Here is a 27,669-nt window from a genome sequence, read left to right as displayed (position 1 = left end):
TGCACACAGCACAGACACCCACCACGCACAACAGGAGAGGTATAAGGCACTAGTAGGAACCACACATGGAGTCAGAGTATACGCAGGGATGGCAGACACGAGCCAAGCCACCCATCCGGATGCCACAAAGACCCAGAATGGCAATTTTGCCTATGTTGTTGTTGTTTAGTCATTTAGTTGTGTCCGACTCTTCGTGGCCCCCTGGACCAGAGCACGCCAGGCACCTCTGTCTTCCACTGCCTCCCGCAGTTTGGTCAGACTCATGTTTGTAGCTTTGAGAACACTGTCCAACCATCTCGTCCTCTGTCGTCCCCTTCTTCTTGTGCCCTCCATCTTTCCCAACATCAGGGTCTTTTCCAGGGAGTCTTCTCTTCTCATGAGGTGGCCAAAGTATTGGAGCCTCAGCTTCAGGATCTGTCCTTCCATTGAGCACTCAGGGCTGATTTCCTTAAGAATGGATACGTTTGATCTTCTTGCAGTCCATGGGACTCTCAAGAGTCTCCTCCAGCACCATAATTCAAAAGAATCAATTCTTCGGCGATCAGCCTTCTTTATGGTCCAGCTCTCACTTCCATACATCACTACTGGGAAAATTTTGCCTATAGCCCTGTCAAAATACCCCTCAAGAGGGTGAGTGAAGAGCTCTCACAGTGAAGACAATCAATGACACACACGTGTTGATAAAATGTACTTTTTAATAGAAATTGAACACTTTTTGTCTTGGTCACACTGGAGCTCGCCACAACCTTCTCTTTTCTAGACTTAATTATAAGGCTCTTAGACAAACCTGAGGACTCCTACTGTAAGCCCATCTGTAATAGATACCCAGACGGCAGTGAAGGTTTCCAGTTCCTTTCCAATTGTGTGAAATTGGAACTCTGTGTGTCCAGAGCTCAAGTTGTAGAGCAGCCACCCCAACCTAATACCCTTCCAGATATTTTGGACTACATCTCCCATCAGGCCCAGCCAACCCACTGCCTGGCAAACCCCCCCCCCTTCAACTTCAACCAACATTAGGTGAAAAATCATCTCAGGTAGTAATGCTGGGAAAACTCCCAACATTCACAGTTTGGCTTAACATTCAGGTTCATGAACAGCTCTAGAAACCTCAAAAACCTGCTCACTCTTTTGCAGCATTTTCATTGGTCCTGCAAATGCACTGCCCAGTTTGTGGATACGGGAGTTTTTTCTCTTCTGGACCAAGACAGCGGCTACCTCTGGGTGTTTTTAAAAGGATGGTGAAAATCTCTGTCACTAATGCTGGTTTTGTCCCCATCATCTTCCTCCATGCTGAATCTACAACAGGCAACAGTGAGACTGAGGAGGAGGGCACTGGTGGGGCACTGCCCCTTAATACACCAGTCTCCAGACGGCAGAGGCCAGTGGAGGTGGGCAGAAGGCAACGGGTCTCAGCAAGCCAGTACAAGAGCCTTGGCTGAAGAGCAGAAGTCCAGAAAAGGGAGAGAGGGCAAGCCACGCAGTCCAGCAAGTGGCTCTTTTGCATGCTCAGAGTGTTCCCCCAACTTCCCATCCTTTGGCCCCATTGCGAGAGCCTCCCTGCTGCTGCCGGCAGCTGAGGTAGCGACAGCGGCTGCTCAGAGTTCAGAACGCCCTGGCTGTTTTGGCACCGTGTCTGGACTGCTGGGTGTCCGGACCTCCTCGTGTTGCATGTTGGCATAGGCCACCTCCTGCGCCAGCTGCTCCAGGGGTGGGCGGCCCAACAACAAGTTCCGCAGAGAAATCCAGGTCATCAGGAGGCTGAGAAGGCAGAGAAACAGAAAGAACTCACCTCATCAGTTTAATGTCCGCATGCACCACATATGGTTTCTTCAAGAGCAGGCTACTGCAATGCTCTCTATGTGGGGCTTCCCTTGCGCTTAATCCAGAAGCGGTTGTTAGTGCAGAATGCTGCAGCATGGTTGCTGATAGGAATGAGACCCTGTCAGCATATAAGACCTCTGCTCAAATATCTACATTAGTTGCCAAAGTTCAGGGTGTTACTATTAGTATATAAAGCCCTTCAGAACTAGGAACAAGTTTACCTGTGAGATTGTCTCACCCTGTTATATGCCCAGTCAACCGCTTAGATCAATGCCACAGAAGACCCTTTCCACAATGGTTAGAACTCAATATTCTAACACTTGCACTCTGGAACTCCCTGCCTATTGATCCCAGGCAGGCATCTTCACTGTACTCTTTTCAGCGCCTGCTAACTACATTTTTGTTTAGACAAGCCTATGCAGAAGTTTAGAAAGGTGATGTGTGTTTTAATATACTTTTAATATATGATTATTTTAACATTTTGAAAGTCTTAAATTTTTATTAATTTTTGCTGGTAATTATAATTATTGTTTTATCCGTTTTGTAAACTGATTTGAGGGTTTTGTTGTTGCTGTTTTGTTTTATAATATCAGTGTATGACACTGGGCAGAGTTTTCCAAACTGTGTGCCATGACATGTTAGCTGCAATGTGCAGGTGTGTCGAGTGAATGCTCTTAGTTTAGCCTCCGGTTTCCTACTAAAACTGAACTACCGTGTCGCAAAGTGATGCATGTCTAAAAAGTGGGTCACCATCCTGAAAAGTTTGGAAAGCTCTGCCCTAGAGCATTCCCCATTTGGTTCGGCCAGTGAGACTGCTCTCAGTGCAGGCCAGGTGACGGGCGCCGAGAGAGCAGAGCCCCCTTGAGGTTGTTCTCCTGCTGCCATCACATTTGGTGACTGACAGGTGGGCAGCCCCACCCACAGACTGAAGTTGGCCTGCAGGGGAGGTCAGGATTTAGTTCCCCAGCCCTAGACTAAGTTGTGCATTTTCACCACCATAGACTGTGTGCCTAGGGAAGGGCCTTTTCTAAAACATTAAGACAAACCGGCACTGTGAAGAGGAACCGCCAAAAAAACAAAGGACCCTTTGAACGCTGCTCCCTTGTTAAAACAATTTTGCCAGTTACCAGTCCATTTCCAATCACAATTCAAAGTGCTGGTTATGCCCTATATGACTTGGGACCAAATTACTCAAAATATCCTATCTCTCTATATGAACCTGCCTGGGTGAGCTCACCTTCTCTTAGTCCCATCAACAGGAGAGGCACAGCTGGGAGGTGACACGAGAGAGAGCCTTTTCTGTGGCTGCTCCCAGACCATGGAATTTCCTCCCAGGAGAGGCTAGCTCCCTGTTTAGAGAGGCCTTTTTTAAAAACCAAGGTGCAGACAATGCGGATCACCGGCTGCTGTCAGGGCAGACTACAGTCATACCTTGAGTTACAGATGCTTCAGGTTGCGTTTTTTTGGGTTGCGGACCACTGAAACCCGAAAGTACTGGAACAGGTTACTTCCAGGTTTCGGCGGTCACGCATGCGCAGAAGCGCTAAATTGCACTTTGCGCAGAAGTGTTGAATCACAACCCACGTGTGCGCAGACGCACCGCTGCGGGTTGTGAACGTGCATCCTGCACGGCTCACGTTCGCAACCCGAGTGTCCACCGTATATTTTAACTGCTGGCTCTAAATGTGTTCTGATGTATTTTAACTTTTGGTTTTAACTAGTTTGCTTTTATTACTTTCTTTTTTTAACAATATTTTTAAATGTTGGAGACTACCTTGAATCCCATTTTGGAAGAAAGGCAGGCTATCAAAAACATGAAGTAAACAAATGGACACAGTCACCCTGGCAGCCAGACTACAGGGGGCCCACAGCATCACCCAGCTGCCAAAGCCAGAAAGTGGACTAGGTTAAGCCAGCAAGAAATGGCAGGGAGGGCAGACGTTGTGCGGAAAGAGAAGGCTTTTCTCACCTCCTGCGGAAGACGAAGTACTTCTTGGTGATGAAACGGTGGAAGCGCTCGGCCAGTGTGGCATTGCGGCGCTTCTGCAGCTCCTCCATGCGCCACTGACGGCGAAGAAAGGCCTCGACGACAGGGTCCACCTGCGTCACGTTTTCGATGGAGCTGTCCAAGATGGGCTGTAGCTCTGGAGGGAGGGGCTGCGTTTCTGGGGGTGGGGGGCAATATCAGGATTTAGTATCAGAAGTCTGAGAGTCGCTTGAAAATGAAATAATGCTATTGTGTAAACCTATGGTGCGACTGCACTTGGGATACTCTCTATATGGTTTCAGGTGCTGGACCTCAAAAAAGGACATTCTTTCAGAAAAAGGAAAGCAAAATGATCAAGGGGTGGAGCAATTCCTCTTCAAAGAAAAACTGCAGTGTTTGGGACTTTTTTGTTTAGAAAAAATTGGGACTTGGCAGGGAGGGGAGATGAGAGAGAGACAGACATGGCAGGTTGTATCAAATTATCTCTGGTGTGGAGAAAGTGGACAGGGAGACCTCTCCTATCATACTAAAACTCAGGGTTATTCAGTGAAGCTGAATGTGGGAAGACTCAGGACAGATTAAAGGAGTTCTTCACCCAGCACAGAGTCAAACAATGGAACTCACTCCCACCAGAGGCAGTGATGTCCACCAACTTTACAAGAGGATTAGAGAAATTGATGGAGCGCAAGGCTTGCAATGGCTATTAGCCACAATGTCTATGTTTCACCTCAGAGGCAGTTTGGGAGCAGGTGAGAGAGGGCTACTACACTCCCGCCCTGCTTGTGGAATTCTGCTTCAGACATCTGGCTGTGCCCTGTGAGAACAGGATGCTGGACTGGATGGAAGAAACCGGCAGGTGTTTTCATGATTTCTTCTGAAAGCACCTGAAGGCACCTTGAACTTTCTACTTGGGACTGAGGAGCCCCAAGGCCAGTCCTTGGCCTGTCCCAGCAGCAGGCGTGAAATAGAGGAGGACTGTGTCAGCAGAGGCTGGTGCCCTGGAGCCGGCGGTGCAGCCGGGAGACCTTCTGAGGCCCCCAGTTCATTTGCCCCACCAACCACTGCTCAGCCTTACCTGTCCCATTCTGCACCTTCTCTCGCAACTCCTGCAGCCGAGTGAAGTTCTGCTCAAGAGCTGCCTCTGTGGTGTTGACATACATGTACATGTAACAGGACGGTTCCTGGGACACTGTGAAGACTTTGTGGTATTTCCCTGGCGGCAGCTGTGTCCAAGAGGAAGAGAGCAAAGTTGGAATATCAACACGGCCCCCTGATCTCATTTAGCTTGAGCAGTATTCCCCATTACTGGGGGGGAGTGCTATGAGGCAGAGGAGGGCTGGAGCAGGTTTCTCCAAGCATGTTGACTGCTTATTTATGACTGACCAGGCGAGAGCCTAGAGCAAAACACCTTTCTTGCTTTGTTTTTCTGCTCCTACTACTTTCAAAACTATTTCCTTTGGTCATGGTTTGTTTGTATTTGTGATTCTGGGTTGTCACAAGGCACAAAAGGGGCCATACAGTGGTGCCCCGCAAGACGAATGCCTCGCAAGACGAAAAACTCGCTAGACGAAAGGGTTTTCCGTTTTTCGAGCTGCTTCGCAAGAAGAATTTCCGTATGGGCTTGCTTCGCAAGACGAAAACGTCTTGCAAGTTTGTTTCCTTTTTCTTAAAACCGTTAATACTGTACAGTTGTGACTTGACTTTGAGGAGCAACTCATAGCAAGCGGTGTGGTAGCCTTTTTTGAGGTTTTTGAAGACTTTGGTGATTTTTTAAGCTTTTCCAAAACTTCTTTTGCAGCCATTTGGTAAGTTAAACTTTTAAAACTTTTTTGGGGGTTTTTGGATTTTGGGTTGGGGTGTTTGGAATTCAAGGACTTGGTGTTGGGGAGGGGTTTGCAAGAATCTGGAAGCTTGTGTGTTTTTTTCTGCATTTTTATGATTTTCTGTGACCATTGGGCCACTCTGCTGTTTTTTTAAAAAAATTCTGGGTTTGAATTTCTGTGTGCTGGGTGACTGGGGGAACAGTTGGGGAGGGGTTTGCAAGAATCTGGAAGCTTGTGTGTTTTTTTCTGCATTTTTATGATTTTCTGTGACCATTGGGCCACTCTGCTGTTTTTTAAAAAAATTTCTGGGTTTGAACTTTGAAATGCTCTTTACAGTATGTGTGACTTTAAAGAGCACTTAATAAACTCTTGTTGTACCAAATTTGGCTTTGTTTGGACTTTTTTTGACCATAGGAACGCATTAATTGAATTTCAGTGCATTTCTATGGGATTTCGTGCTTCGCAAGACGAAAAATTCGCTAGACGAAAAAACTCGCGGAACGAATTAATTTCGTCTTGCGAGGCACCACTGTATTCAGTTCAAAAGAGAGAATGGGCTATATTGAAGTTGAGATAGTCAGCTTTTTTATGATATAGCAGCAGTTTAGTGTGGTCATTGACTGATTTAACACTCAAGAGAGGCTTTTCCCATGGAAAGTGTTCAGAAAGCATTCAGTTAAGCAGAAAACCACTCAGAACCATCCTTTCTAGGCACAGGACAAGTGGAAGTGTGGACAAGCCCTTAATGTGGTATAAATGACAGAGCAGTGGTCCATCTGAGCCAGTGCTGCTCCCCCGATTGGCAGTGGCTCTCCTGGGTCACAGGAGTGCAGAGGTCTTTCCCAGCCCTACTGCTGTTTGAGATGATAGTGGGGAACTGGACCTTTGACCTGCTGCATGCAAAGCATGTCCCTGACCATGAAGCCTCGGCCTTTCAGCAGTGCATGCAAGTATTGCACGTGGGGTGAAGGTTCCAATACTTCAGTGGGCTCGGGGGGCGTGTGGTGGGCGAGAGGTGGTTAGATGCCCATTGCCTTTCCGTTGTGCTTTGGCGCAGAGCATCAGGATCACTGGTGGTCCTGGACGCGGCTGGAAAAGGCTTCCCTTCCCCTGCTCTCCAATTGCGAAGGCTCAGCTCAGTCCTCATAGAACCATAGAATTGTAAAGTTGGAAGGTACTCCAGGGACCATCTAGCCCAACCCCCTGCAATGCAGGAATCACAGCTAAAGAATCCCTGACACATGGTCCTCCAACCTCTGCTTAAAAACCTCCAAGGAAGGAGCATCCACCACCTTCTCAGGTACTCTGTTCCACAGTTAAACAGTCAGAAAGCCATTCCTAATGTTTAGTCGGAATATCCTTTCTGGTAACTTGAAGCCCTTCTGGAGCAGCAGAAAACAAGCTTGCTCCATCTTCCATGGGACAGCCCTTCAGATATTTGAAAGTGGCTATCATATCGCCTCTCAGCCTTCTCTTCCCCCTCACCTGTATCCTGTCTCCTTCCTGCAGCGTGTGGTTCTTCTGCGTGCTGACAATCTCCACTGCAACTTCCCCTTTCAGCAAGTGAAGGCTAGTGTTGCCAAGGTCTTCACTGACAAAATTTTCCAGATGCAGGCCTGCCATGGGGGACAACTGGGAGATGAGCAGCTGGAATGCAACAGAGCGCCTAGGAGAAGCCCCAAGACCATGGCTGCTCTGACACCCCAAGATCACCCCCAGGTGAGGATTCACCAGTCTCTTGCAATGGCTTCCCTACACAGGCAGTTAAAAGGGGCTCAGGCAACTTGCTCACACAGGCAAAAGGCAACATGCCAAAGAGTACTGTGTAGACTTGGCTTAAACAGAGATACCGTTTCCAGGAGAAGGCAAACAGCACAGACGTACCTGGGAAGTCTGCAATGAAGACCACCTCGGTTTGGTTGTCCAGGGCGTCCTCAATCTCCTGTAGCTTTGTCCGCCAGGGTGACAGGTCAACCAGCAGAGGCTTCACCCATGTCGTCTTTTGGAAAGGGGACCACTCAGCCTTCACAATGTCCACATGTGGATCAAAGAGTCTAAGGAGAGGGGTGACATGGGCAAAGTGAAGATACCCAAATCAGAAGGACCCCGGCCATTGTCAAGTCAATATAACTAGCAAGGAAGAGGGCTCTGCCTGCATGGCTGTGTTCCTCCGATCCAATTTGCCTGTCATTCCTTCCATGCACTCAATTGCAGAATATCTTTTGAGTCACAATGATTTGGCTCATCACCAAGCTTTGCAGGATGGGCTCAGCTTGAGTTTATGAGAGGTTTACTCATTTAAGGACAGGCGGTTCTTCAGCGTTCTATCCAGTGTCTTCTCAAAGTCAGTGACATTATGAAGGAACTGCATGATGGGAAGCAACATCCTAACTTCCACCCCCACCCTCCCTAACAACTGCCCCATCCCTCAACACTTGTATAGCACTCCAAATTTACTGGAATTGTTAGTGCAGCTTGTATAATTTCCCTACTGAAGGGGTAGGGAATTCCCCCTCCCCACCTCCCGTGGGCCAAGTATGACAGGTGAAGAGACAGTCCGCCTGCCGATCACCCAATGTCACAATGACATCAAGTGACCTGCTTCTCCTTACCTGGTTTAAAATCAAACCATCCAGGCAAAGAAGAAGAAGAAGAAGAAGAAGAAGAAGAAGAAGAAGAAGAAGAAGAAGAAGAAGAAGAAGAAGAAGAAGAGTAGTAGTTTGGATTTTATATCCCGCTTTATCGCTACCCAAAGGAGTCTCAAAGCGGCTAACATTCTCCTTTCCCTTCCTCCCCTACAACAAACACTCTGTGAGGTGAGTGGGGCTGAGAGACTTCAGAGAAGCATGACTAGCCCAAGGTCACCCAGCAGCTGCAGGTGGAGGAGAGGAGACACGAACCCGCTTCACCAGATTACGAGTCTACTGCTCTTAACTACTACATCACACTGGCTCTCTTTGAAAGCTCCAGTGATCAGCTGATGTACAGTGCAGGGGGCGTTGCAGGTGCCATTGATTAGATGACAGGAAGTGCCTGGCAGCCCCGGTTTTGGCACAGCCATGTTTTTACCAGCCACACAGCTGGCATGGCCGGGCCAAAGCAGCCTGCTGGCCAGTTGGGGAAGACCGAGGAACCTGATTGGGCCTGTGGGCTGGAAGCTCCCCAATTTTGCTTTACTGTCATTGCAAGCAGCAATCTCAAGGGCATTTCTGTTGCTGGAATAGCCCACTCACCTCTGCTGGAAGCGATCGTTGATCGAGACCCAAATATCAAAGTAGATCTCCGGCTCCGAAATGTTATAGTTGTGCAGCAGCTGACTGAGACAGGTGGCATACTGCTTCACCATGTCTGCGTGGTCCCTCCAGCGTCGACTCTGGGTGAAGACCTGCCCTAACACATGCAAGTCTCAGCTGGGACACAGGAAGGGTGGCAGGCTGGGGGGGGGGGTGCAGGGAAGAGGAGAATGGGAGGGCAGGAGGACAGACTTGCTGCCATGAGAGGTCTTAAGAGCAGCAAGGTCTAGCAATCGGTACCCAAAATCCCAACAGTTCTACAACTAGAAAGTGAAGATTCCAAAGATTATGCAGCTCATGCAAATTCACCTCTCTGCACTTTAGATGTATTATTTGTTCCAGCTGCTGAATTTGGACCAGACCACATCATTATAGCAGGGACGCGGGTGGCGCTGTGGGTAAAAGCCTCAGCGCCTAGGACTTGCCGATCGAAAGGTCGGCGGTTCGAATCCTCGCGGCAGAGTGCGTTCCCGTCGCTCGGTCCCAGCGCCTGCCAACCTAGCAGTTCGAAAGCACCCCCGGGTGCAAGTAGATAAATAGGGACCGCTTACCAGCGGGAAGGTAAACGGCGTTCCATGTGCTGCGCTGGCTTGCCAGATGCAGCTTGTCACGCTGGCCACGTGACCCGGAAGTGTCTGTGGACAGCGCTGGCCCCCGGCCTCTTAAGCGAGATGGGTGCGCAACCCTAGAGTCTGTCAAGACTGGCCCGTACGGGCAGGGGTACCTTTACCTTTACCTTACATCATTATAGAGGAAGGTCTAGTTGTTGTTTCAAGACTATCCCTGCCTCCTGGTCTTGGCCTGACGAGAAGGCTACAGGTGTCCCACAAGACACTGCAATGCCAGGTCAATGATTCAGAAGACCGCTGCCATCCATGATTTGATGGAGGAATTGACCTGGCATGTTATAACAGAGATTTGCTTGGACAAGGTAGATGAGCCTGTTCTTGCTACTGCTTATCCACCAGGTTTCTCTTACACACAGCAACCCATATCATGTGGGTGGGGAAGGAGGCGGGTGCAATGATTTTTAGGAAGTCTTTAGTTTTCACCAGGCGTCCTATTAGGGAGACACAGTTTTCTGAGTGCATGTTCTGGAAGTTGGGCAATAGGGGCAGTACAGGATTCCTTTTGGTGTATTGACCTCCCTGCTGCACCAAGAATTCCCTGCCCAAACTGCTTCAGGTCATGTTGGATGTTCTCCTGGAGACACCTGGCTTGGTGGTCCTGGTTGATTTTAACATCCATGCTGACATGGCCTGACAAGGGGCTGCTTGGGACTTCATGGAAAGCATGGCCTCCACTGAGCTGTCTCTGAATATAGCCCTATTCATAGCCATGAACACACCTTAGATCTGGTGTTTACCTCTGTGGATGTGGCTGATCTGACATTAAGTTTCAGTGGAACAAAAGAAGTGCCATGGTCAGATCACTTCCTGGTGCAACTAGACGTCTCTGCAACCCGATTCAAATGGTCTGCCCCTGACACTTAATGGATCCAAATGGCTTCCAAAGGAGATGAATTATCCCTTTCTGATGGCCTCTCAGCCGATTCCCTGGTGGCACGCTGGAATGTGGCGTTAACTAGGGCTATTGACTGTCTGGCTCCAAAGCACCCACTCCAATTGCATGAAGCTCAGATGACTCTAGTTTTCCCGGAGCTGAGGCTGATGAAACACCCAGAGTGGCTGCGGCAACCCAGTCAGATGGGTGGCATTATTATTATTATTATTATTATTATTATTATTATTATTATTATTATTATTTTCTCTAAAAGCTGGAGTTTTATTCCAAAAGAAAGTTAGGCATCCCAGATTGATGCATCTTGGTCTACGAAACAGCTTGTATTTTTGTGTGTGTATATATAAATATGGCAGAAAACCCACAAGCATCAACAAGTAATTATTTGTAAGTATCATTTGGAGGTTTCCCATCTCCTGGGATCCTCAGGAAACCACTTTGAAGTGGGTGGGCCGTGCAGTGATCCTCCCAATTATGATTATTACTTGCACTAATTAGTCATGTTCCCATAGAGGCTAGTGGCGCGGGACGCCAGGGCGCCAAGTTCTGGAGGGTGCCAGGGAAAAGGCGGAGGCTGGACGTGGTGCCCCCCAGCATCAGCTTGTGGCCCTTGCCTGCCTCCGCCATGCCGCACCATGCCTGGAGCTTCCATCTGCCGTGGCCACCGCGGCACGAAGCGGCCAGCTGAGCCGGGAGCCGCCACGTCCATCCTCCGCCTCTTCCCCACCCTCCAGCCGCTGCCCGCCTCCTCCAGCCCTGCCGGCAGCGCTTTCCTCCCTTAAAAAAGGTCAACAACTCTGGGAAATGTGGGGGTGGGCGGAGTGAGCTTTGCACCACGGCACAGGATATGCCCTGCATGTTTCCCCCTTTTCTTGTTTTGCATAAAGTTAACTCAAAGCAACTTGCAATACACAGCATATGAACACTTCCCTACATATCTGTCACACACGACATGGGCTTATTTTACAAAATACATAGCAGGCAGCCTTGGCAAACACTCCTGCAGTTAAAATTGACACAGGTACAGTGGTCTGAATACAACCATGTAACCGACCAGGGGCACCAGCTCTTGTGGGCTCAGTTATTTTGCCCCTTCCCATATTTTGGGGGTGGGGGCTGGGGCCCCCAATGTTCTAAACGCATGGAGGTGAAGTGTGGAGTTGAGAACAGCACAGCTCCAGTGGCCGACTCCTCCACCTCCACAGAGGGGCAGGAGGGTCAAAGCTGCCACCTGCTGGTGGTGGCGCCAAGAGGAGGTGGAGGAGGAGCTGCCAGCCATTGAAGTCGTGCGTTTGGCTCAGCCCCCAGCTCCTCCCAACATTGGGATGTCGCACATGCAATGTTGCCCGCCCACCCCCTATCGACCTCACAAGCTGGCGCCTCTGTCCTGACATGCAATGTATCCCTACGTCCAATCCCTGTAGGGGGCAGCTGTGTATTCCTGCTTTGCAGGACTAAATGATCCTCAGTGTCCCTTCCAACTCTACAATTCTATTATTTGATTTGCAGTTTGCCATGTGAGAAGCAGCCCAAGTAAAGTAGCCCAAAGCTGCCCCTGCCCCCTTGCAAATGAAAAGGAAGAGAAACTGACCCCAGGGTTGAGGTAGCCAACCTCCCCAGTGAGACCATCACGGTACGTAATCTTCACATGCTGGTGGGAGCGTGCGTGGACCATCATGTCCCACGAGTAGCCATAGAGTCCATTTGTCCAGTTGTTATAGCCCTGCACAAGGAGTTGAGGGGAAATCTGGTGACTTTTCCCGGAAAGGGTGTTGTTTTCCCTCTTCCTTCACCCTCCCAGCCTGACAGTCAAGGACAATGCACTGAGCTGCCACTTCGGACTACTATTTTCTGACTAAAAGCTACCAGCAACCAGATATTTCACCTCACAATCCTGATTAAGATTCTGCTATTACTATCCTGCACCAATATATTTCAATGTAGATCTGGACCAGGGAACCTCTCAAGCTTGCAGGAATGCTGGGAAAGAAATGCACCATGGGAAGAAATGCACTGGCTCAGGTGGGCCTCCTCAGTCCCTCCCACTTTGTTGGCCCAGATCTGTCATCTTCTGCTTCCCAGAGGACCCACGTCAAGGAAAATCTTATCTGTCCAATGACAACATCCAGCACCTTTTGCTCCAAGACCCATATATATATGCACATCTGCAAGAGTTAAGAAACACCCCACAATACCCTCCAGAGCAGGAGTAAACTTGCTCCATCTTCCTCATGACAGCCCTTTATATATTTCAAGATGGATATCTCATCACCTTCCAGTCTTCTCATAAGAATTGGTTTCCAGACCCGTTACCTCCTCATTCACCCTCCATTTCAGTTTGATCACATTTCAGCTTGTCAGTATCCATCTTAAACTGGGGTGCCCAGAAATTGTTCCAGGACTCCAGGTGGGGTCTGACTAATGTTGTTTAGGGCTTTGTGAATTAACACGATTAACACAACGCTATCCAGAAGGCACCACCACGTTGGCTGCTTCTGCCAAGCAGGCCTGTCTCACCTGGGTGATGAAGTGGGAGTAGGGCAGGAAGAGCTGCTCCAGCACATACAACACTGTGAAGATGGCCCCCAGTTTCTGCCGCAACCCCAGCTTCTGGGCTCCTCTGCCTAACCTCTGCTGCCCTGCTCCTCCATACACACACTCCTGGCTGGGCTGTGGAGCCTCTGAAAGGGGCAGGAGCCTTTGGAAGCAGGCTGGGAACTTCATGATCAGGTGGCGCGGCCAGTCTGGGTAGCAGAAGAGTGGGCTGGTGGCCAACATGGTGTAGGAGAACATACCTGTGGGCAAGAAAGAAAGCCAGGAAATTGGACTTCTGTGGATTGGAAAAGGGAGGCCAGAGAAGGAGATGTTTGCAATACCAGCCCAATGCTAAGGTTAGGTACAATTGCCATCTCCCACCCACCACCTTGCGAAAACAAAGACGAGGAGGAAGTTTTATTACCAAGTTTGTCACACAAACTACCCCAAATGTCATTAACATAGGCTTGCAAGTGTCTGCAAAAGCTACAATCTCTCCCCCCCCCCCAAAAAAATAATTGGGGATTTTTTTTTCTCTGCATGAACCTATGTTAGCAATTTGCAGCCTGTTAATACTATGAAAGGGGGGGGTGATGTGAGGAACCGCCCACATTTTTTCCCAAACAGCCAAAAAAACTTGTTTGCCTGGTTACCTAGAAGGGATTCTTACTCACCACAGGCGAGCAGGAGCGTGGTTAACGGCCAAAGCCAAACAAGGCAGGAGTTAAGGGCTCCTGACCCTCTTGCGAAGAAGAGAGTTGTTTGGACTTCTGGAGAACTTACCAATGCTGAAGAGCTGGGAGTTCATGCAGTGAAAGTAGGAGACAAAGACAAGAGCAATGGGTCGGGTGGCGTCAAAAAACAAGAGGTAGCCAGCGGTCAAGTCCAGCATGAGGCCTCCACCATGCACTACCAGCAGGCTGGTCAACTCCTCTGAAAGCACCAACCTGAGACAGAAGACACAGCATAACTGAGAAGTGGTGGATGGAGGTGAATAGCCTATGCTCAGGACAAGGGATGCACAGCAATGTCAGTTTCTATGTGTTTATTCACAAGTCTCTTCTTTTTTAAAAAAAAGCCCATGCAGATATTTGTTTAAATATACAGTATGATCAAATCTTCCATGCATTTAACTCACACGATTTCAACCAAGCTCTTTTCATCCCATGTCTGCTTGGGTTACCTGGCATGAAAAGAGATCTCTGCCTTGCTTGTTGTGTGTGCAAGGCCCACTTGTCGTGAGGGCTCTGGGAGGACTGGGGACTCTCTCCCTCCCTCCCCCCACCCTCACTCACTAGCCGCAGGGCAGTTACAAGGGTTTGGGTATATGCAGTTTTCATGTAAATGCAGAACCTTTGGAATTGAACCCCCATGTAAGACAAAATCATACTGTAAACTTAAATATGCATTTTATCACAAATGCATTTCTAAACTTATTTTAGTTTTAAATCTGCAAATTAATATATATATGTGTGTGTGTGTGTGTGTACATTTTTGCGCCAGGAACTGTATCACAAAATTTGGTCATGTCCAAAGGATAATCACATTCCAATCCATCAAAGTGTTTGGAGGTCAGCTCACTTAAAAATGTGGACCGAACAGGGGCTTCTGGTTCTGCTCTGCCTTAATGGAGCCAGACTCCAGGACAGTGAGAGAAGGAAAAACAAGGATGATTGAGGGTAATTATCCTTGCAAATTCCCCCCAGGGACAGGGGGAAGGGGCTTCACTTGTAGTTCATCTCGGTACCTGGCTCTCGCTCTGGCATGGAATGCGGGGGACAGGGAGGAGCTGAGTGCAAAAACATTTCGCCCACCGGAAACCCTCCAATGCGGCCATTAAGAAGCAGAGGTTCTCCTGTTAGTTGGAGCTTAATTGGACTAAAGTACAGGCGCGTGCTAGAAGAGATGAGATCCCAAAATGCAGAACAAAACTGAAGATAAGACTTCATTTGGTGAAAAAGATGGTGGGCAGAGAGTGGAGCCTATGGTTTGTTTAAAGTTTTATTCTCTACATTTATGATTCGGCAACTCTCCTCTGAATGTTAGTTCAAATTATATTTGTACAAGCGAGGATGAAAGAATTAGATTATAAATATGGAATAAAATATAAATAAATATAAATAAATATAAATAAAATTGAAATAAAATATGGAATAAAAATGGAACTGTGTGTGTAAAAAAAGGAGAAAGGGAGGGAAACTCTATTTTGGAAAGGCTTAATGATAGAAACGTAGAACTGACTCTTCCCTATCCTTTATTATTTGCAGAGTGAACTGAATAATGCTAAGAGGACTTGGAATTTAATTTAATTGGAAGTATATATCATATATCTTCAGTTGGAAGGAAGGATGAAAGGAGTCTGTGAACTGCCAAGGAACTGATAAGGTTCTTTACTGAGTCATGTGCAATTCGACAGACCGCTCTTTTTCCCAGACTGAGAGGGAAAATGGTGAAAACAGGTTATTTATTGGGACAGAGTGACTTTTGCAGCTGTTGCTAAAGTTGTAAAACAATGAAGCACAAGACAGCGCAATGGCGAAATTTCTGGAACAATGGGATATCAGTTCCTTCCAAGGCATGATGGATAACAGCAACAACCGGGGTAAACAAAGATATAACATCTTACAAGGACAGGAAGAAACACCACAGACAGAATAACTGCCACACACAGGAAGAACAAGAATATAATACGATTTCCTCACTTGTAGCTTTATAAATCATTTAATGTGCCAACACGAATATAACTTTTTAATATTGCAGTTGTTGTATAAGGGATTAACATTATGACTGGAAATTAATAATATTTTGGAACGCAGAAATAAAGCAAATAATCAATTCATCAAATCTAGCACACAGGGGGCCACTTTATCTAAATTATATAATTTGGTATTTGAGCAATTGGTATTAATAATTGTATTATAAATTGGTATTGTTATAATGCAGTTACAATGGTACCTCGGGTTAAGAACTTCAATTTATTCTGTAGGTCCGTTCTTAACCTGAAACTGTTCTTAACCTGAAGCACCATTTTAGCTAATGGGGCCTCCCGCTGCCGCCGCGCCGCTGGAGCACGATTTGTGTTCTCATTCTGAAGCAAAGTTCTTAACCTGAAGCACTATTTCTGGGTTAGCGGAGTCTGTAACCTGAAGCGTATGTAACCTGAGGTACCACTGTATTATTGGATTGTAATTGAAAACTAGCAAGTATTATCCCTAGCTGAAGCCAGACCCTTCATGGGAATTCCACCCTCCCAAATCTAGGATGCAGAAGGGAGTGGCTGGAACCTTCCACCTGTGTGACTCCTTGACCTTTCTTCTCCTTCACTGCTTCCGCCTCCCTCCCTCCCTTTCCTCCTCACCTGAAGGGGCTGAAAAGCCAGTGGTGAGCAAGGGAGCTCATGGAGTAGCCTTCGACCCAATCCGCATCCAGTTTCTTGATGCCCGCAATGAAGTACACAATGAAGATCTGCTCGGGAACAAGGCCAAGAATCTGTGAGTTAGATTCTGAAGCACAAGACATCAGGTAGGAGCAAAGGGGTTGCCCATCTCCAAACTACCTTCGGGGTGAGGAAAGGACCCTGCTACATATCCCCCAATGAAGGGGTTGAGCTCTTGCTCAGCAGCAGAGCGCACACTTTGCATGCAAAAGATCCCAGGTTCAATTCCTGGCATCCCCAGGTAAGGTTGGGAAAGACTCTGGCCTGCAAACCTGGAAAGTCACAGCCCGCCAGTGTCAATGCTGAGCCCATGCTGCTTCTGTGGGGGTGGGGAGTCCTGGCTCATCCATCTACACAGAGGCTGCTTTGTTTTGTGATAGGAATTTTGAGGTCTTAGATATATGTTAAATGTTCATAAGTGTACCAACCAAGCATGTACATAGATCAGCACAGGAAGACCAACCTGGAACCATTTTGATTCATTTTGATTCATTTTGAGCAAATGATTTCTCTGCAAGGTCAAAGTGGGAAACCTCCCCATTGTCACTTTCCTCACAAATCCTGTCTGAAGGGCACATTTAAGATATGAATAGGGTGTGAGCCTGTGACCTGGCCCAGGAACTAAGTATTTATCATTACAAAAGACTGGCCAGGCTCCCCAGGCAATCCAATCAAGTGACCTGTCAGATGAGATAAACAACCCACTCAGATTTCTGCTGTAGACCACCTTTTCTGTGATGTAGGTATGAAGTATCTGGGGGGTGGTCTTAGGGTACACCCCTTCTGTGATGTATGGAGGGGTGGTCTTGAGCTCCAGGGCAGGGAATTTAAAATGTCTATATAAGGGCAGGCACACCTGGGTTCTGGGTTCCTCCTCCCTCCTGCGTGTGGTGAGTGAGGACCCTGTTGCAACAGATCAATAAAGATCAGGCTTACTAGCTGCTTTGCTTCTCAATATTCTCTGATTGGCCTCTGTTATTTTCTCCTACCAATAGGGAACCTACGTAAGGACTCTGTATGGGCTCTTGAATACCCCATAAGGGAAAAAGGGCAGATTATTGTTTACAACAGTTTCCAGAGGACACATCAGTGCAGACACTGAGAGGAGTCTGCATACTGGGGTGGGAGCTAGGGGGAAATAACAGCAGTGCTTTACCTGTGTGCGCAGCAGCGTGTAGTTCCACAACGGAACATGCGCGTTTCTCTTCTGTGGATTCCAGAGGCCATCAATAGACCTAAAGGAAAGAGATGCATTGCCAAGAGGCCTCCAGTGGGACTGAGAAGCTACCCACAGACCATTTTAAATCGAGACAAAGGTGGGGGGGGGGCCAAATCAGCTCAGCCAGTACCAGAGGCGTTCTGGATGCCTAAGGCCTCCTCCTGAGTGATGGCACTTAAGAATTCTGAAATATCATTTTCAGCCCACTGCAACACAAGACTTTTTAAAAAGGTGGTGCTGTCAGGGGTGGCCCATCCAATTTCATCACCTGCTGCCGCCTCTCCCACCACTGCCTCCCCCACCCCACACCTCCGCTGAAGCCTTGCTTGCTAGGGTCACACAGCTGCAGCACTCTGTTTCTGGCAAGATCTTGCAAGAGGTCCACAAAATCTTTCTGAAACCCAGAAGCCACAGTCACTTCTCCAGTGGCAACAAGGGGGGGTGGGGGTGTCAGAAGAAGCTAATGAGCACCCTGACGCATTCAGAAAGCCGGCACCTGGAATCTGTCTTTGCCACAGTCTGGAGCTGTTCATGGGCAAACTAAGCGCAGTGAAGGTGCACATTCCAGGCTATGACCTATGAATCCAGATTTGTAGTTTGTTGCCCTCCAAGGAAGCCATGAGTGGTAGCCAAGGGTTGCTACTGGATTACTACATATGGTTTGTACAGAGAGAAATAAGGTCAAGTTTTCACCTAACACTAAGCCAAGGCACAGGCTTTGCTTCTCCTAAGGCAAAGGCAGGAGCTGGGAAGCAGCAAAGGAGATGCCCTTGAACAGTGCGCACCAGCAGGTTACTTGTGCACATTAAACCGTAGTTAATTTTCAACTGTGGTTTCATGTGAAATGTGGCCAATGCCTTGCAATGCAAGACCAACATCTGCTGGTGTCAACATGCACAAGATTTATGAGTTAAATATCAATGACTTGCATTTACAGTGGTACCTCGGGTTAAGAACTTAATTTGTTCTGGAGGTCCGTTCTTAACCTGAAACTGTTCTTAACCTGAAGCACCACTTTAGCTAATGGGGCCTCCTGCTGCCGCCGGAGCACGATTTCTGTTCTCATCCTGAAGCAAAGTTCTTAACCCAAGGTACTATTTCTGGGTCTGTAACCTGAAGCGTCTGTAACCCGAGGTACCACTGTAGTTTGTGAGTGTGGCAGCACCCACACTTTGGAACTCCCTGCCTGTTGACATGAGGCAGGCGCATTTCATTGTGAACTTTCCACAATTTTTGTTTGGCAAGCCTGCTCAGATACTGTATGTAGAACGTTGACTGGTGTTTTAATCTGGTTTTCAGCTTATTATTTATTTTAATTATTTTTTAAAATGTTGTGAGTAGCTGCTTTTAACTATTTTTACCAATTATTTCACTGTTTTATTCTTTTTTGTAAACCGCTTTGAGGTTTCTTTCTCCAATCAAGTGGCATATAAATTTTATGAGATAAAGTGAGTAAGATGCCTGCTCATGTTCCTCCTTCAGCTGCTGGAGAATTCCTAGGGACCTCATGCCAGAGCCTGTAAGTGTCTTGGACTGGATGGAGGCAGGGGTGGGGGGGTGGAAGGCACTAGCTGGGAAACCCCCAAGGGAACAGGGCTCAGAGCCCAGGGACTTGTGGTGGAGTGATGACAAGTGGTCAGAAGGGAGAAGAGGGAGCAGACTGGGAGGAGGATGTGTTGGAAGCTGAAGACGTAACAGGGTTTAGTGAGCAGGAAGAGGCTGTGGCAGAAGCAGAAGCAGATAGGGGTCAATAGGCAGAAGTGGAGGCAGGCTGCTGAAGAAGCCAGGGAAGCTCCCCCTCCTGCTGCGACCAGCTCTCCTCCCCGCTGGTCTCCCAGAACACAGAGAGAAATGAAGAGGGTGGAGCAAAGAGAGACAAGACAAAGGAGCCTTAGGCTGCTGGGGAAGGAACTGTGGGAAGAGGGGCCTTAGAGAGGCACTGGGAAGGCCCCACAGTCTCACAACGGCCACAAATGTAGCAAGACCTACTGGGAAGAGTTGCTGTGATCACTGCACTGTTTTGGTTTCCTGGAATAAAGATCTAACTTCACTGACACTGGTGTTTTTTCATTGCTGACCTGCTCCTGACTCCTGACACAAGCTGTTCAAATGTCCAGCTGAAATTGTGTAATTGAAATGCCGGGAAAGGTGTTTACTTGGCATAAGCATGTTGTGAGCAAAGAGGAGGCACTGCAAAACCTGACATCAGGGTTGTTGGGTGAAAGCAAAGCAAAGGGGTACCCCTTACCAGTAGCGGTTTGCGTTCATGAACAAGAGCTGGAAGCCCAGGAGTCCATAGAGGTAGGAGTGGTTGTTCCATGTTGTTTTGTCCAGGAGGAAGACATACCAGTAAGGCACCACGAAGAGCAGGCAGCTGAGGCGGTAGAAGCAGCCCAGCATGATCCCCAAAGCACCTGTTGCAGCAAAGGAGGCAAGGTCAGGTCCCCAGAGCACCTTCTGCAGCCGGACTCAACCCAACAAGGCCCCAAAGCCCAGGAAACAAGGCGGAGCCAACACTGCAGGGCTGGTCCACCCTACCTCCCTGGCCTTCTCTCAGTGTCCTCACCCAGCAGCATCACTGTGTAGACAAGGTACATCCAGTCCAGTGGAAGGGGCTCCAGGAAGTTGAAGAGGGGGAAGCGGCACACCTTCAGTCCATCCAGGTATTTGTGGTCCAGCTGGCTCAAGCCTCGCTCCTGGGGAATGTCCAAGGCCATCAACAAACCTAGGCAAGGGCCAGAGAGAAGAATGATGTGGGGTGGAATGGGGTCAAACACTGGAAGGAAACAGGCATGCAGTGAGGATCTGAACCCTTGGCTCTTACAGCGTTTCAGTGCACTCTGGCCTCCGTCACGGTCCTCCGTGCGCCAGTAGTGGTTTAGTTATGATGGCCACATGACCCGGAAAGCTGTCTGTGGACAAACTCTGGCTCCCTCGGCCTGAAAAGCAAGATGGGCGCCGCACCCCATAGTTGCCTTTGACTGGACTTAACCATCCAGGGGTCTTTTACATTTACCTTACCCTAGTCCAACACTCTAACCAGTACACCACATTGGTACATTATGTGCTACTGCAGTCCACTCCAGAAAATGCTGAGGGTCAGGTGGAACTGTCAGATGTGCGCCACAAATGAAGAGTGAAGGGGGCTCAGAGAGAGTTTCAAAACACAGAGTAGAATTTTTTTTTCATTGAAAGCAGCAGTGATTCAAAGGAAAGGTCAGTCATTCTGTACACGTACACACACACGTACACACACACAAACACACACACACACACACACACACACATCTTGTTGGTTTTTAGGACAAACCACCCAGTGCAGCCCACGATGGGATCACACCCTGATCTCTCCTAGCCAAGTCCAAAGTCTCCTATCACTGCTGATAAGAAAGAGGCCCAAAATGAGAAGCCAGAAGCTGCTGCCAGCTACGGATGTGGCATCTCTGCAGCTGCCACCAAAACCAGCTGGCTCCAGTACAGGAGGGAAACACCACAGCTTAAAAAAGCAGCGCATTCCTCCACATCCTGTGACTGAACTGGATTGCAACCGCCATGACATTATTTCCCCTACAGCTCTCAGGAAAACCAGCCCATCTATTTTGTTTGGCAAAGAGGCCCTGTGGGCAGCTTTGTAAAGAAGGAGGTGTGTAGGAACAGACTTTCCTTCTGCAAGAGATATGGCAGAGAGTGTATGAAAGGAGGGCAGCAGCGGCCATCACATGCAGAGAAAAAGCAGTTATGAATCCTGCACTCAGCATCTCCCGAAAGGTCACAAACACAGCATGAGGGAGGAGAGGAGGAAAGCCACCTAATTTGGGCTCTTGACACCCATTCCTGGTCTCAACATGGCCATGCTCTCTCTTAACTCTACCCACCACCCTTTCTAGGCCTAATATTAATAATAATAATAATAATAATAATAATAATAATAATAATAATTCATTATTTATACCCTGCCCATCTGGCTGGGCTTCCCAGCCACTCTGGGCGGCTTCCAAAAAAATATATTAAAATACTGTACTACATCAAACATTGAAAGCCTCCCTAAACAGGGCCGCCTTCAGATGTCTTCTAAAAGTCTGGTAGTTGTTGCATTTACATCTCAATACAGGGTGCACTGAAGATCCTCACAAGTTTAAAGGCTCCAAAGAAAGCAGTGGACATCAAATGATGCATTGAGGTTAAGAGCATATAGCACAACATCAGCATTGGTGGATCAAATAAATCTAGCCAAGTTTCCTGGCTTCAACTGTGGCAAACTTCAGATGCATCAGGAAGACCAAGCAACACGGAGTGGACTAGCAGGGAGCGCTGTCTTATGCCTGCCAGCCCAAGGCAAGCTCAGATGAGTTTCCTGCACTCGCGGCAAGGTGCTCAAAAGCATCCCTTGGAAAGGAAAGTGCCCTTTCTTCCAAGATTTCCTGCAGCTGTTGCAGAGGCTGAATATGTGGAGTCTTCAGCCTGGGTCAATTCAGCATCAATTCCTGACAACAGCAAGAAAGTGACACACTCTGTACCTGTCCTGCTCACCTGTCCTCCCCACCCCAGGCTTTGTACCTGTATTTCATGCTCCATGTTCAGCCTCAAAGGACCAACAGCAGGGCTTGTGACAAGAGGGTACCAGAGAATGAAACAACATAAATTTCTATGACAGCAAAAAGGAAAGGAAAGGCCCACAAAGAAACAATCCCAGCTCCAATGGGATTGGGGTTTGACAGTATCTGGTGGCCACTTCTGGTGTTTGCTAGTCAGGCAGATAGTCAAGTCCACTCTCCTGACTCACACCTCAACCTTTGGAGGCCCTTAGTTCACAAATAAGATTGTGTAAGATGCCAAGTGTCCTCTGCATCATGTTCTCCTCCTAGTTCTGCAGTGCTCTCTCAAGCAATTGTACTTTCACTGTAATGTTTATTATTATTATTATTATCAATCAATCAATCAATCAATCTTTATTACATTCTAGAGACCCAACAAATCGTTACAAAGCAATGCACAATTCAGACAACCTACCTCCAGGTTAAACAAGCATTTTGTTCAGACTTAAAGATAGGGATCATTGGTTCTTGTAACCACCGATAAAAACTTCACCACTGCTAATGTTCTAGCATTTGTCCGGTCTTCCAATAGGAACCTGACATAGTGAGCCTCTGATTTTCACGGGAAAGGTACCAGCAAGGGTAGTATCAGTTCAGCCCTGGCTTGCTTGTATTTCACACAGTGCAGCAAAATATGTCTTATAGAATTGATGTCTTGAGCACACGAGCAAAGTCTGTCCTGGTAGGGAACTCCTCTCAACCTGCCATACTATTATTATTATTATTATTATTATTATTATTATTATTATTATTATTATTATTTTATCATGTTGTACTGTTAGTGTTATAATTGCTTTCCTACTTCTGTAAAAGAAAATGATGATTGCCAACAACAGGGGTTTCCAGCAGCTTTTCTGAAGATCCAGATGAGATGTTTCCCTTGCTCCTAGAGACAGGCAGCAACTGGGACAGGAATGCCACATGTGTGGCACCATGACCCCAAAGACCCTGTTTCTTGAGCTTTACTGCTGAAGGTAACACGGAGCAGAACCTCAGGCGTCAACTGGGACTCAAGCCTAGACACACATGGGAGGGATGGAGCTTTGCGGATACAGTATGAAATTGTTGGAACACTGTAAATCAGCTTTTTGCAACCTAGTGGCCTCCAGATGTTGCTGCTGTCGCTGTTCTTCTTCTTATTATTTTAGGCTAGTGTTGAATGCATCAGAAAGGAAATCTCCAAGGAGAGGGCATTCCATATCCTGGGAGCTGTAACCAAGTAGGCCCTGCTATATTGCAGATATGGCACTATCAGCACTGCCTCTCCACCTTAAGGCAAGCAATGGGGCAAAGTGCTCCTTCAAGTAGCAGGCTGGATACCAAGGTCTTGATACACCAAACTGAGCACCTTAAATCCATCCTGATAGCAAATGTGCAGTCTGTGCTCCACTCGCTAAGGGGAGTTGTAATCCAAAAACACCCCAAAAGCACCAGGTTGTGGAAAGCTGCTGCTGTGGTCACAGACCAGCATCTTTCTGAAAGCAGTTGACATCCTGGAATCTTTCCTAAACTACACCTATGCCAAAAGGATTTATCCTTACAGATATCCAGCATCTCAATACTCTGAGGGGCCTACAAGCACTCTCCAGTCCACACCGACCTCCCAGGGCCAGCACTCTTAAGGCAAAAGACTCACCAAAGAGAAAGCGGAAGATGCCCAGCGCCGCAGGGTCAGTCGGCCTGTTAAGTAAGCAGACAAAATGGTGCCAGCTGGAAAGATCGGCCCATTCAAAGCCCAGGAGGCGCTTGGTCCAGCTGCAGGGGGTCGAGGGCCCTGGCTCCTCCTTCTTGTTGCTGTGCCTCTTCTGGCTGGCAGGAGACTCTGACAGCTGAGTGCCTGCAAAAATAAGATGAAAAGGATGGCAGCTGCACCCCAGAGGGAGAAAAGGAGTCATGGATCAGCGGCAGAGAATCAGCTTTGCATGCAAAAGCCCTGAGTTCAATCCCAGAACTGCTGAGTACGACTGAGATGGTCCCAAATCTGAACAATACTGACCAAAGCCGTATCAAACCACTTTAAGCAGTCAAGGCTCCCAGGAGCTGTCGTTTGTGAAGGGTGCTGAGAGGCCTTAGGCAACCCCCTGACCCAGGAGCAGGCTCTCTCTATGTTCTCATGCAGATGGTGCCCTAGACAGCTTGTCTCAGGTCTCTTTAATTTGTGAGGCACCAGAATTATACCAGCAGAGGCTACTTTTCCTGTGACTTGGGGACAGAAGAAGCTACTGCCTTCTAAGAGGAAAAGTAGCCTCTGCTGGTATAATTCTGGTGTCTCTCAAATTAAAAGGACCAGAGGTTGCCAACGGCAAAGGAATGGAGAATCTGCATTTTGAAAACCAGCACACTGCTAGGCACACACAGCAAATTCAAACTGGCTGTTGATAACCCCCCCCCCCAAATCCTGCTGTCTACTTCACCTTGTTGCACATATTGGCCAAGTCTTGTCCTTACACTCTGGTGTGACCAAGGGACAGAGCCCAGGCAGGAAGGAGCAGGCTGGGCTGGGGTGGGGGGAGTGTAGAATGTTGAGGCCCCCCCAGACTGTACTATATTGCACCCTTTACTCCCCACCCCATAAAAGTGAATGAAGTGGAATGGACTCCATTGGGAAGTTGTGGACTCTTCTTCCTTGGAGGTTTTTAAGCAGAGCTTGGATAGTCATCTGTCAGGGATTCTTGAGATGTGCTTCCTGCATTGCAGGGGGTTGGACTAGATGACCCCTGGTGTCCCTTCCAACTCTACAGTTCTATTATTCTAAGCTTTTAAAAGATATATGGGACGCAGATGGCGCTGTGGGTTAAACCACAGAGCCTCGGACTTGCCGATCAGAAGGTCGGCGGTTCGAATCCCCGCGACGGGGTGAGCTCCCGTTGCTCGGTCCCTGCTCCTGCCAACCTAGCAGCTCGAAAGCACATCAAAGTGCAAGTAGATAAATAGGTACCACTCTGGCGGGAAGGTAAACAGTGTTTCTGTGTGCTGCTCTGGTTCGCCAGAAGTGGCTTAGTCATGCTGGCCACATGACCTGGAAGCTGTCTGCGGACAAACGCCAGCTCCCTCGGCCAATAAAGCGAGATGAGCGCCGCAACCCCAGAGTCGGTCACAATTGGACCTAATGGTCAGGGCTCCCTTTACCTTTACCTTAAATGATATATATGGTTGATCTCATTACTTTAAAATATAAAGCATATCTGGTTGCTAGCTAAAAGCATAGCTGTCAACCTTCCCTTTCCCCCCGGGAAATCCCCTTATTCCAGCACTGTTTCCCCGCTGCTTCCCACTGCTATCCCGGATTGTTAGATATCCCGTAGACTGTCCCCAGGACAGGTGAGGCTGCTGATCCCTTATTTTCAAATATAAAAGTTGGCAGCTATGGCTAAAAGGGCAGAGCAGCGACCAGTGAAACACAACTCTCTTAAGGCCAGTGCTTTTTTTCATTAAAAAAATGTTTAGAGGTACTCTCATTTTCCTGCTCCTATTGAAACACTGCTCCTCCATGAGTCCAAACTTAGATTCACAAAATGTTTAGGAGTATGCGTCCCCCTGCGTCCCCCCCAGAAAAAAAGCTGAAGGCTGTCCCGGGTTGTCTCTCACTCTCAAAGGCCAGCGTTGCCCTGGGCAGGGGGGAATTAAAAGAGGGGATTGCAGAGCCTGCCCTCCTCGCCCCACCGCGGGGCGTTTGCCATGGGGAGACGCGGTGCCAGTCCTGGGGGCTGGGCTTGCAGGAAGAAGAAGAAGAAGGGGGCCCTTCCCCAGCACCCCCCCGAGAGGCCTGAACCTGAACCTCGCCCCCCCCCCGCCTGCCCGCTCATACCCGCAACGTGCACGCGCCCCGGCCCCATCTCGACGTGGCGGTGGGAGAGCGAGAGCGCGCCCTTCCGCTCGGCGGAGTCCCGGCCAGGGAGGCCCCCCGCAAGAGAGGAGGGCAAGCCAGGCAGCGCCGCGCAGCCCGGACTTCCGGCTCCGCGGAGGCGCCTCCCTGCGCGGGCCGGGCGGAGGAGCGGGGCGGGCCGCCCAGCAAAGCAGCCTCCGGGGAGGGGGCCGCCTTGGCCCCTCAACTGTATTCTCCGCTCGCCTTGGACCAGTCGCTGCCTCTCAGCCTAATCTCCTTGCAGGGCTGTTGCGAGACTAAAACGGAGAGTTGGGGAATCAAGCGCATAGCTGTCGACTTTCCCCTTTTTTAAGGGAAATTCCCTTATTCCGAATAGGATTCCTCGCAAGACAAGGGGAAAGTTGACGGCTATGATCACACTGAGCTCGTGGGAGCAGGGCGTGTAGGTGGGTGGTCTTTCAATAAAATGGCATTAAAAAATTGACACGAATGGTTCTAATGCCTAATGATTTCACTGGTCTCCTCCAACATCCCAGCTTTCTGCTTCCCGGTGATGCCTTTGGGTTCCAGCACATTATGCACGTTTGTCACGCGTTTCTAATGGTAAAAGCCCGGAATGTGGTGGCCTTTGCTTTTAAGGGAGCCATTTTTTTTTGCTCCAGCCCTTTGGATAGGGAGGGTGGACGTGGAGCGTGGCCGCGATCTTCCCTCTACTCCTGGCACCGATCCGGACGCTCCGGCTCCAAAGGGGAGAAGCTTTTAGCAATCAGAATCTCACTTTTTCCAGTTTCCTTTGGGGGGAAACCCTTCAAATTACTACACAAGTAGTATCTTACTCCCTTGCAAATGTCAAAAAATGTCTTCTTTTGTATCACCTGATTATTGCAATAAATGTGTGCATTTTACTATTTATGATGGGAATGTCAGTTGATTCAAGATTTGGGGGGTTTAATTTTGACAGAAATGACAAATGTTACCAAATAAATTATTGTTTGTTGTCCAAATTAATTTCCTGAATATTTGGGTGATACCAATGTAGATACATTGTCAAAAGAATTAGTCTTATACAGTGCTGTTTTTCTAGAAAAAGAGGTTTGGAACTCACCATGGATGCCTCTGAATGGCCTCCCTCAGGTGTCAATGGCACACACCTGAGTTCTGGCTGGGGAAAAAAATCCCTGGTTTTATAGACGATCTTGGCACCACAAATGGTAATAGCAACTCAATGGAAAACAGCCAATCTGACACAGGACGCCTGGTACCACTCGCTCTGGAATATAGCTATATATTTGATTGGTTTGATTGAAGAAAGCCTTCTTCTAAAAATGCTGCATATCTTTTTTTGCAACATAGAGAATCAGATTCTGTGTAACATGCAACAATTTTCAAAGTAGTTTAACAATCAACCCTTTATCCCAAGGAACTCAGAGAAGTAATTGTAGCCCTATGAGGGGACAGGGGGCCTCCTAACAGCTTTCAGCACCCTTAATGAACTACAGCTCCCATAATTATTTGGAAGAAACCCAGGCTTTTTAAAGCAGTATGATGGTGCATTAAATGTATAGTGCAGATGGGCCCTATCAACTGGAAAAGGAAAAACAAGGAGCAGTGTG

General features: G+C 48.2%; 1 protein-coding gene across 1 annotated transcript; it reads right to left on the bottom strand.

The window, feature by feature from the left end:
• Positions 1-677: 677 nt before the first annotated feature.
• On the bottom strand, positions 678-26,182 carry GGCX (gamma-glutamyl carboxylase). Its single transcript, XM_053401413.1, has 15 exons — positions 26,039-26,182; positions 23,867-24,067; positions 20,202-20,360; positions 19,884-20,049; positions 17,573-17,651; positions 16,339-16,445; positions 13,764-13,927; positions 12,963-13,240; positions 12,037-12,168; positions 8,865-9,016; positions 7,516-7,685; positions 7,117-7,247; positions 4,884-5,031; positions 3,791-3,986; positions 678-1,758 (listed from the first exon to the last, which is right to left on the bottom strand). The coding sequence occupies exons 1-15, from the start codon at positions 26,064-26,066 to the stop codon at positions 1,596-1,598; spliced, it is 2,274 nt and encodes a 757-aa protein (XP_053257388.1). The 5' UTR covers positions 26,067-26,182; the 3' UTR covers positions 678-1,595.
• Between the last annotated feature and the right edge of the window lie 1,487 nt (positions 26,183-27,669).

Source organism: Podarcis raffonei, chromosome 8 (genome assembly GCF_027172205.1).
Source record: "Podarcis raffonei isolate rPodRaf1 chromosome 8, rPodRaf1.pri, whole genome shotgun sequence".
Lineage (NCBI taxonomy): Eukaryota > Metazoa > Chordata > Lepidosauria > Squamata > Lacertidae > Podarcis > Podarcis raffonei.
Note: the sequence above shows the minus strand (reverse complement) of the source record. Positions and strands in the feature narration are given on the sequence as shown.